Source organism: Heterodontus francisci, unplaced genomic scaffold (genome assembly GCF_036365525.1).
Source record: "Heterodontus francisci isolate sHetFra1 unplaced genomic scaffold, sHetFra1.hap1 HAP1_SCAFFOLD_1030, whole genome shotgun sequence".
Taxonomy (NCBI): domain Eukaryota; kingdom Metazoa; phylum Chordata; class Chondrichthyes; order Heterodontiformes; family Heterodontidae; genus Heterodontus; species Heterodontus francisci.
Genome location: NW_027142315.1, coordinates 166,543 through 177,605, shown reverse-complemented (window position 1 = coordinate 177,605; position 11,063 = coordinate 166,543). Strand labels below are relative to the sequence as shown.

Below are 11,063 nucleotides of genomic sequence, written 5' to 3'. Positions count from 1 at the left end.
GACCTCGCCTCCACACTGACCCCGCCTCCTCACTGACCCCGCCTCCTCACTGACCCCGCCTCCTCCCGGTTTGACCTTTGACCCCGTTTCCGTTGGGTTTTGAATCGGCGGTTTGAAGTTGGAATGTTCCACTCGGGGCGGGGGTGTGGTGTTGGTTTTATCTCCAGTCACTGCGGCCTTTCCCCCTCCACCCGCACCCGGGGATGAAGTGTGGTGGAAGGTGGACTATAAATATTGATAACAATAGGAGTTTAAACCCCCCCCAGTCCTCCGGTCAGCCAGAGAGGGGGGAGAGTGGTGATGGAAAGCTTTACTACCCCCGCCTTCCAAGCCGAATGGTTTCTTCCGGGGTTCGCTCTGGGCGAGTCCAAGTGTTGGATCCGGGGGGGAAGTGAGGCAATCCGAGACCTAGGAGCGGGAGGTGTGGAGCCGGGGCCCAGGCCGAGCGGAAGTTGGCTTGTTCATTTAAATGAGGCGGTGGGCCGATGCATCTCCCTCTCTCTGAGTTCCCTGCCTGATTCTTCCCCGTCCCCCCCTACCTCTGGGTGGTTGGTTCCGGATTAGGGGGGCGGTGCCTAGATTGAGGTCAGGGTTCAGCCGAGGTCAGGGGTCAGGCTGCTCCGCCCCGCCCGCCGCCATCTTCCCGCCGAGCGGCTGCTGTTTGTAAATAAGGAGCCGGAGGGCCGGGAGAGGGAGGCCGAGGCCCGGGTGAGGAGGGAGGGAGGCGCGGGGTGGAGCAGGAGGAGCCGCCGCTGCCATCATCATCATGGAGGCCGCTTGGAGCAGCTTCATCTTCCCGGTGAGGGGGCAAGATCCGGGGATTCGAGACACACAATGGGAGGCGGGGCCTAGGTAGAGGGGCGGGGCCTGGCTATAGGGGTGGGGCCTGGGGAGGAGGAGGGGCCTGGGGAGGGGTGGGGCTTGGGGAGGGAGGGGCGGAGTCTGGGGAGGGGGTGGGGCTTGGGGAGGGAGGGGCGGAGTCTGGGGAGGGGTGGGGCTTGGGGAGGGAGGGGTGGAGTCTGGGGAGGGGGTGGGGCTTGGGGAGGGAGGGGCGGAGTCTGGGGAGGGGTGGGGCTTGGGGAGGGAGGGGTGGAGTCTGGGGAGGGGGTGGGGCTTGGGGGAGGGTGGAGAGGGTTGGGGGAAGGGGAAGGTCCTGCAGACAGGGGTGGGGCTTGGGGGGGGAGGGAGGGGCGGAGTCTGGGGAGGGGGTGGGGCTTGGGGAGGGAGGGGCGGAGTCTGGGGAGGGGTGGGGCTTGGGGAGGGAGGGGTGGAGTCTGGGGAGGGGGTGGGGCTTGGGGGAGGGTGGAGAGGGTTGGGGGAAGGGGAAGGTCCTGCAGACAGGGGTGGGGCTTGGGGAGGGAGGGGTGGGGTCTGGGGAGGGGGTGGGGCTTGGGAGGGGTGGGGTCTGGGGAGGGGGTGGGGCTTGGGAGGGGTGGGGTCTGGGGAGGGGGTGGGGCTTGGGAAGGGAGGGGTGGGGTCTGGGGAGGGGGTGGGGTCTGGGGAAGGGGAAGGTCCTGGGGACAGGGGTGGGCTTTGGGAAAAGGAGGGGCCTGGAGAGGGGGTGAGGCTTGGGGAGGGAGGGTGAGGCTTGAGTCTGGGGAGAGGGGATGGGGAGGACTCTGAGGGGAAGGGTGGGGCCTGGAGGTGGTGATGGGTGAGGTTTGAGGAGGGGCCTGCAGGAGAATCGATGGGTGGGGTACAGGGGCATCCGGATTGGGAAGGTAAGGATGGGTTCTGTGTTTGTGTTGGTCTGAGTGGGTAGGGGAGGGAGGGGGGAATCGGGGTTCAGTTGGGACTGGTTCTCAGGAGGGTCTGGGTGGCGGGTGCATAGTCTCTGATTTGGGCGGGGGCTTCTCGGTGGGGGGGCCCAGAGTCCAGACTCTAACCACGCCTACCCCCGCCCCCACTTCTCTCTCTTCACAGACGTCTGCTGTTGATCAGGCGCCCGGTGTCCAGGCCGACCTCTTGCCTATGCTGACCGCTGCCTCTGTGTCTCAGGAATCTGCCAGGCCGCCCGGGATCACCGAGGGCCCGCTTCCACTGCCGGAGAGGCCCAGGGACCCGCAGCCCCAGCCCCAGGCGGGCCCAGAGCCGGACAAGGGGAAGGCCAGGGGCAAGGGGCCCTTCGTCTGCCTGCTCTGCTCCAAGCAGTTTAAGAACAATTACAATCTGCGGAGGCACCAGTCCACGCACTCCAGGGGAGCTAGGACACAGCTCCCGGCCGGAGTCAACCCCAATCCCCCCACCATGGTGCCCATCGCCCTCCTCAGCATGACCATGGCTGGGGTGGGGGGAGGAGGGAGCACATTGGGGTCATCCGAGCCCCTACCTGCAGGACCCTCCCCTTCGCCTTCCCGCCGGGTGCGTAAGAACCACAGCTGCGAGCTCTGCGGCAAGGCTTTCCGGGACGTCTACCACCTGAACCGTCACAAGCTCTCGCACTCGGACGAGAAGCCGTTCGAGTGCCCCGTCTGTCAACAACGCTTCAAACGTAAGGACCGCATGAGCTACCATGTTCGCATGCACGAAGGCGGCGTCAACAAGCCCTACATCTGCAGCCACTGCGGGAAGGGCTTCTCCAGGTAGGTCAGCAGAGGCTTCTCCGGCTCCTACAGAAACTATCACCAGCTCGGGACGTCCCACCGCTTCCTCACCATGTCCCAAAGCCCCTTTCACTGACACGGGACACCCAAAGCCCCATTGCCCGTCTCAGGATGTTGCAAAGGACATAAAGAGAGAATAAATACAACACGAGAGTCAACCAGCCAGGCATATGAACTTGTAAGAGCTTTTACAAGCATATAAAAAAGGAGGAGAGTAGCTAAAGTAACCATTTATCATGGGAACAAGGAAATTACAGAGATGTTGAACAAATATTTTGTGTCTGTCTTCACAGTCAAAGACACACCAGAATTAGAGGGTTATCCAAGGGGCTAATAAGAGTGAGGAACTTGAGGTAATTAATATCATCAGAGAAATTTAAAGGACTAAAAGCCGACAAATCTCCAGGACCTGATGGCCAACATCCTCGGGTTCTCAAAGAGGTAGCTGTTGAGATAGTGGATGTACTGGTAATGATTTTCCAAAATTCCCCGGATTCAACATTGCTCCCAGTGGATTGGAAGTTAGCAAATCTAACACTGCTATTCAAGAGAGGAGGAAGAGAGAAAACAGGGAATTACAGACCAGTTAGCCTGAGATCAGTCTTCAGGAAAATGTTGGAATCTATTATTAACAAAGTCTTATCGATGCACTGAAAAAAAAGCACAGTATGGTTAGAACAAGTCAACATGGTTTTATGAAAAGGAAATCGAGTTTGACAAATTTATGAGAGGTTATTGTGGAATATTGTGTGCAGTTTTGGTCTCCTTATCTGAGGAAGGATGTTCTTGCTATAGAGGGAGTGCAGCGAAGGTTTACCAGACTGATTCCTGGGATGGCGGGACTGACGTATGAGGAGAGATTGAGTTGATTAGGATTATAGTCGCTGGAGTTCAGAAGAGTGAGGGGGCATCTCATAGAAACCTATAAAATTCTAACAGGACTTGACAGGGTAAATGCAGGAAGGATGTTCCCGATGGTGGGGGAGCCCAGAACCAGGGGTCATAGTCTAAGGATACGGGGTAAACCTTTCAGGACTGAGATGAGGAGAAATTTCTTCACCCAGAGAGTGGTGAGCCTGTGGAATTCGCTACCACAGAAAGCAGTTGAGGCCAAAACATTGAATGTTTTCAAGAAGGAGTTAGATATAGCTCTTGGGTCTAAAGGGATCAAAGGGTATGGGGAGAAAGCGGGAACAGGTTACTGAGTTGGATGATCAGCCATGATCATAATGAATGGTGGAGCAGGCTCGAAGGGCCGAATAACCTACTCCTGCTCCTATTTTCTATGTTTCTACGTTTTTTTGAAGATGTAATTCGTAGAGTAGATAAAGGGGACGTACTAGATGTAGGAAAAGCAAAATACTGCAGATGCTGGAAATCTGAAAACAGAAAGTGCTGGAAATACTCAGCAGGTCAGGCAGCGTCTGTGGAGAGAGAAGCAGAGTTAACGATTCAGGTCTGTGACCTTTCATCAAAACTGGCAAAGGTTAGAAAAGTATTAGGTTTTATGCAAGTGAAAAGGGGGGAGAGTGGGAGTTGGTGGGGAAGAGAACAAAAGGGAAAGTGGGATAGGGCAGAGGGTAGGAGAGATTAAATGGCAAAGCTGTCCTGGGACAAAGGCAAAGAGTGTGTTAATGCTTGTGAAAGACAAAGCCTTAGTTCAGAGAGAGTGTTAATGACAGAATAATGAACAGCTCTGTCTACATGAAAAACAGGCACATGGTTAAAAAATAAAATAAAAATAGGTCAGTTCCAGGAAAGCTGCAAGTGAGTAACTAATATTAGGGAATAACTCTAAATAGCTGAACTCTAAATAGTATACCAGTGTTGGGGTGCGTGTGTAAATAGCTTAATAATAAGGAACAAGTGAGTAACTTTTTTTTTGAGTAAGGTTTATTTTAACTAGTGAACTGTATTGGTTTTTTAGTAGGATTTATCTGTAGCTTCAACAGTAAAGGTAAGGATTTAGATTGTAGTGGGTAGTGTTTGGAGTAGAACAAGGCCCCTAGCGTAATTAGTATTTTTTAATTAAAGGGAGTAACTAGGTAATCTAAAGGTAAGTCATGGCAGGAGAGCTCGCACCCGTGATATGCTCCTCCTGCGCTATGTGGGAAATCAGGGACGCTTCCAGTGTCCCTGACGACCATGTGTACAGGAAGTGTATCCATCTGCAGCTACTGGTGACCCGCATTATGGAGCTGGAACTGCAGGTGGATTCACTGTGGAGCATCCGCGGTGCTGAGATCGTCGTGGATAGCACGTTTAGCGAGGTGGTCACACCGCAGGCAAATTCTGCAAAGGCAGAAAGGGAATGGGTGACCACCAGGCAGAGTAGAGGAAGGCAGGTAGTGCAGGAGTTCCCTGTGGCCATCCCCCTCTCTAACAGATATACCGCTTTGGATATTGTTGGGGGAGATGGCTCAGGGGAAAGCAGCAAGAGTCAAGTTCATGGCACCATGGGTGGCTCTGCTGCACAGGAGGGGAGGAAGAAGAGTGGCAGGGCTCTAGTAATAGGCGATTCAATCGTAAGGGGAACAGACAGGCGTTTCTGCGGCCGCAAAAGATACTCCAGGATGGTAAGTTGGCTCCCTGGTGCTAGGGTCAAGGATGTCTCTGAGCGACTGCAGGGCATTCTGAGGGGCGAGGGCAAGCTGCCAGTTGTCGTGGTACATATCGGTACCAACGACGTAGGTTTATAAAAAGGGATGAGGTCCTACAAGCTGAATATAGGGAGTTAGGATATAAATTAAAAAGTTGGACCTCAAAGGTAGTAATCTCAGGATTACTACCAATACCACATGCTAGCGAGAGCAGAAATAGCAGGATATATCAGATGAATACATGGCTGGAGAAATGGTGTAAGGGTCAGGGATTCCGATTCCTGGGACATTGGGACCGGTTCCGGGGAAGGTGGGACCAGTAAAAGCTGGACAGGTTGCATCTGGGCAGGACCGGGATCAATTTCCTCGGTGGGGGGGGGGGTGGTGGGAGGGGTGGTGTTTGCTAGTGCGGTCGGGGAGATGGGAATCTGAGCAGGGAGACAGAGGAGGGGGAAACAAGGATAGAAATGAAAGACAGAAAGATAAGAAGCAAAAGTGGAAGGCAGAGAAAACAAAGGCGAGAAACAAATGGGGCCATAGTGCAAAATAAAGCTAAGATTACTAACAATGTTAAAAAGACACGTCTAAAGGCATTGTGTCTTAATGCACGGAGCATTCGAAATAAAGTAGATGAATTAACAGCGCAAATAGGTATAAACGGTTATGATATAGTTGCAATTGCAGAGACATGGCTGCAAGGTGACCAAGGATGGGAATATCCAGGGGTATTCAATATTTAGGAAGGACAGGAAAAAAGGGAAAGGAGGAGGGGTAGCGCTGTTAGTAAAGGAGGAAATCAATGCAATAGTGAGGAATGATATTGGCTCAGAAAATCATGATGTGGAATCTGTATGGGTGGAGCTAAGAAACACCAAGGGGCAGAAAACGTTGGTGGGTGTTGTCGATAGACCCCCAGACAGTAGTGGAGATGTAAGGGATGGCATTAAATAGAAAATTAGAGATGCATGCAATAAGGGTAGAACTGTAATCATGGGTGACTTTCATCTACATATAGATTGGTCAAACCAAATTAGCAATAATACTGTGGAGGAGAATTTCTTGGAGAGTGCATGTGGTGGTTTTTTAGACCAATACGTTGAGGAACCAACTAGAGAACAGGCCATCCTAGATTGGGTATTGTGCAATGAGAAAGGATTAATTAACAGTCTTGTTGTGCAGGGTCCCTTGGGGAGGAGCGACCATAACATGATAGAATTCGTCATTATGATGGAGAGTGAAGTAGTTGAATCCGAATCTAGGGTCCTGAATCTAAATAAAGAAAACTACGAAGGTATGAGGCATGAGTTGACTATGGTAGATTGGGGAACTTTACTAAAAGGGTTGACAGTGGATAGGCAATGGATAATATTTAAAGAATATAAGAGCAAGGAGGTTATGATGGAGCTGTATAAAATGCTAGTTAGGCCACAGCTGGAGTACTGTGTACAGTTCTGGTCACCACACTATAGGAAGGATGTGATTGCACTGGAGAGGGTGCAGAGGAGATTCACCAGGATGTTGCCTGGGCTGGAGCATTTCAGCTATGAAGAGAGACTGAAAAGGCTAGGGTTGTTTTCCTTAGAGCAGAGAAGGCTGAGGAGGGACCTGATTGAGGTATACAAAATTATGAGGGGCATAGATAGGTTAGATAGGAAGAAACTTTTTCCCTTAGAGGAGGGGTCAATAACCAGGGGGCATAGATTTAAGGTAAGGGGCAGGAGGTTTAGAGGGGATTTGAGGAAAAATGTTTTCACCCAGAGAATGGTTAGAATCTGGAACACACTGCCTGAAGAGGTGGTAGAGGCAGGAACCCTCACAACATTTAAGAAATATTTAGATGAGCACTTGAAACGTCATAGCATACAAGGCTATGGGCCAAGTGCAGGAATATGGGATTAGAATAGATAGGTGCTTGATGGCCGGCACAGACACGATGGGCCGAAGGGCCTGTTTCTGTGCTGTACAACTCTATGACTATGACTAAAGGAGGACAAAGAGGTTGATTAAGTGGGGGAAGATAGGGTATGAGAGTAAACTTGCGGGAAACATAAAAACTGACTGTAAAAGCTTCTATAAATATGTGAAGAGAAAAAGATTAGTGAAGACAAATGTAGGTCCCTTACAGTCAGAAACGGGGGAAATTATAATGGGGAACAAAGAAATGGCAGAACAATTAAACACATACTTTGGTTCTACCTTCACAAAGGAGGACACAAATAATTTCCCAGAAATGTTTGGGAACTGAGGGTCTAATGAGAGGGAGGAACTGAAGGAAATCAGTGTACAAAATTAAAGCACATGGGATTGGGGGTAATATTCTGGCATGGGATTGGGGTAATATACTGGCATGGGATTGGGGGTAATTTACTGGCATGGGATTGGGGTAATATACTGGCATGGGATTGGGGTAATATACTGGCATGGGATTGGGGGTAATTTACTGGCATGGGATTGGGGATAATATACTGGCATGGGATTGGGGGTAATTTACTGGCATAGGATTGGGGGTAATATACTGGCATGGGATTGGGGGTAATTTACTGGCATGGGATTGGGGATAATATACTGGCATGGGATTGGGGGTAATTTACTGGCATGGGATTGGGGGTAATTTACTGGCATGGGATTGGGGGTAATATACTGGCATGGGATTGGGGGTAATTTACTGGCATAGGATTGGGGGTAATTTACTGGCATGGGATTGTGGGTAATATACTGGCATGGGATTGGGGGTAATTTACTGGCATGGGATTGGGGGTAATATACTGGCATGGGATTGGGGGTAATATACTGGCATGGGATTGGGGGTAATTTACTGGCATGGGATTGGGGATAATATACTGGCATGGGATTGGGGGTAATTTACTGGCATGGGATTGGGGGTAATATACTGGCATGGGATTGGGGGTAATATACTGGCATGGGATTGGGGGTAATTTACTGGCATGGGATTGGGGGTAATTTACTGGCATGGGATTGGGGGTAATTTACTGGCATGGGATTGGGGGTAATTTACTGGCATGGGATTGGGGGTAATATACTGGCATGGGATTGGGGGTAATTTACTGGCATGGGATTGGGGGTAATTTACTGGCATGGGATTGGGGGTAATATACTGGCATGGGATTGGGGGTAATTTACTGGCATGGGATTGGGGATAATATACTGGCATGGGATTGGGGGTAATTTACTGGCATGGGATTGGGGGTAATTTACTGGCATGGGATTGGGGGTAATATACTGGCATGGGATTGGGGGTAATATACTGGCATGGGATTGGGGGTAATATACTGGCATGGGATTGGGGGTAATATACTGGCATGGGATTGGGGGTAATTTACTGGCATGGGATTGGGGGTAATTTACTGGCATGGGATTGGGGGTAATATACTGGCATGGGATTGGGGGTAATTTACTGGCATGGGATTGGGGATAATATACTGGCATGGGATTGGGGGTAATATACTGGCATGGGATTGGGGGTAATTTACTGGCATGGGATTGGGGGTAATTTACTGGCATGGGATTGGGGGTAATATACTGGCATGGGATTGGGGGTAATTTACTGGCATGGGATTGGGGGTAATTTACTGGCATGGGATTGGGGATAATATACTGGCATGGGATTGGGGGTAATTTACTGGCATGGGATTGGGGGTAATTTACTGGCATGGGATTGGGGGTAATTTACTGGCATGGGATTGGGGGTAATTTACTGGCATGGGATTGGGGGTAATATACTGGCATGGGATTGGGGGTAATTTACTGGCATGGGATTGGGGGTAATTTACTGGCATGGGATTGGGGGTAATATACTGGCATGGGATTGGGGGTAATTTACTGGCATGGGATTGGGGATAATATACTGGCATGGGATTGGGGGTAATTTACTGGCATGGGATTGGGGGTAATTTACTGGCATGGGATTGGGGGTAATATACTGGCATGGGATTGGGGGTAATATACTGGCATGGGATTGGGGGTAATATACTGGCATGGGATTGGGGGTAATTTACTGGCATGGGATTGGGGGTAATTTACTGGCATGGGATTGGGGGTAATATACTGGCATGGGATTGGGGGTAATTTACTGGCATGGGATTGGGGATAATATACTGGCATGGGATTGGGGGTAATATACTGGCATGGGATTGGGGGTAATTTACTGGCATGGGATTGGGGGTAATTTACTGGCATGGGATTGGGGGTAATATACTGGCATGGGATTGGGGGTAATTTACTGGCATGGGATTGGGGGTAATTTACTGGCATGGGATTGGGGGTAATATACTGGCATGGGATTGGGGGTAATTTACTGGCATGGGATTGGGGGTAATATACTGGCATGGGATTGGGGGTAATATACTGGCATGGGATTGGGGGTAATATACTGGCATGGGATTGGGGATAATATACTGGCATGGGATTGGGGGTAATTTACTGGCATGGGATTGGGGGTAATATACTGGCATGGGATTGGGGGTAATTTACTGGCATGGGATTGGGGGTAATATACTGGCATGGGATTGGGGGTAATATACTGGCATGGGATTGGGGATAATATACTGGCATGGGATTGGGGGTAATTTACTGGCATGGGATTGGGGGTAATATACTGGCATGGGATTGGGGGTAATATACTGGCATGGGATTGGGGGTAATTTACTGACATGGGATTGGGGGTAATTTACTGGCATGGGATTGGGGGTAATTTACTGGCATGGGATTGAGGATAATATACTGGCATGGGATTGAGGATAATATACTGGCATGGGATTGAGGATAATATACTGGCATGGGATTGGGGGTAATATACTGGCATGGGATTGGGGGGTAATTTACTGGCATGGGATTGGGGGTAATATACTGGCATGGGATTGGGGGTAATTTACTGGCATGGGATTGGGGGTAATTTACTGGCATGGGATTGAGGATAATATACTGGCATGGGATTGGGGGTAATATACTGGCATGGGATTGGGGGTAATATACTGGCATGGGATTGGGGGTAATTTACTGGCATGGGATTGAGGATAATTTACTGGCATGGGATTGGGGGTAATATACTGGCATGGGATTGGGGGTAATTTACTGGCATGGGATTGAGGATAATATACTGGCATGGGATTGGGGGTAATATACTGGCATGGGATTGGGGGTAATTTACTGGCATGGGATTGGGGGTAATTTACTGGCATGGGATTGGGGGTAATATACTGGCATGGGATTGAGGATAATATACTGGCATGGGATTGGGGGTAATATACTGGCATGGGATTGGGGGTAATATACTGGCATGGGTTTGGGGGTAATTTACTGGCATGGGATTGAGGATAATATACTGGCATGGGATTGGGGGTAATTTACTGGCATGGGATTGGGGGTAATTTACTGGCATGGGATTGGGGGTAATTTACTGGCATGGGATTGGGGGTAATTTACTGGCATGGGATTGTGGGTAATATACTGGCATGGGATTGGGGGTAATATACTGGCATGGGATTGAGGATAATATACTGGCATGGGATTGGGGATAATATACTGGCATGGGATTGGGGGTAATTTACTGGCATGGGATTGGGGGTAATTTACTGGCATGGGATTGGGGGTAATTTACTGGCATGGGATTGGGGGTAATTTACTGGCATGGGATTGTGGGTAATATACTGGCATGGGATTGGGGGTAATATACTGGCATGGGATTGGGGGTAATTTACTGGCATGGGATTGGGGGTAATTTACTGGCATGGGATTGGGGGTAATATACTGGCATGGGATTGGGGGTAATATACTGGCATGGGATTGGGGGTAATTTACTGGCATGGGATTGGGGGTAATTTACTGGCATGGGATTGGGGGT

General features: G+C 50.2%; 1 protein-coding gene across 2 annotated transcripts in view; it reads left to right on the top strand.

Annotated features, from left to right (window-relative positions):
- The first annotated feature begins 618 nt into the window (after window positions 1-618).
- The window catches only part of mazb (MYC-associated zinc finger protein b (purine-binding transcription factor)), a 50,477-nt gene continuing 40,032 nt past the window's right edge, over window positions 619-11,063 (top strand). For both annotated transcript variants that reach the window (XM_068028509.1, XM_068028508.1), the window contains exons 1-2: window positions 619-799; window positions 1,924-2,582. In XM_068028509.1, the coding sequence (XP_067884610.1) occupies window positions 767-799; window positions 1,924-2,582 (692 nt within the window). In that variant the 5' untranslated portion in view covers window positions 619-766. The remainder of the gene's footprint in view (window positions 800-1,923; window positions 2,583-11,063) is intronic.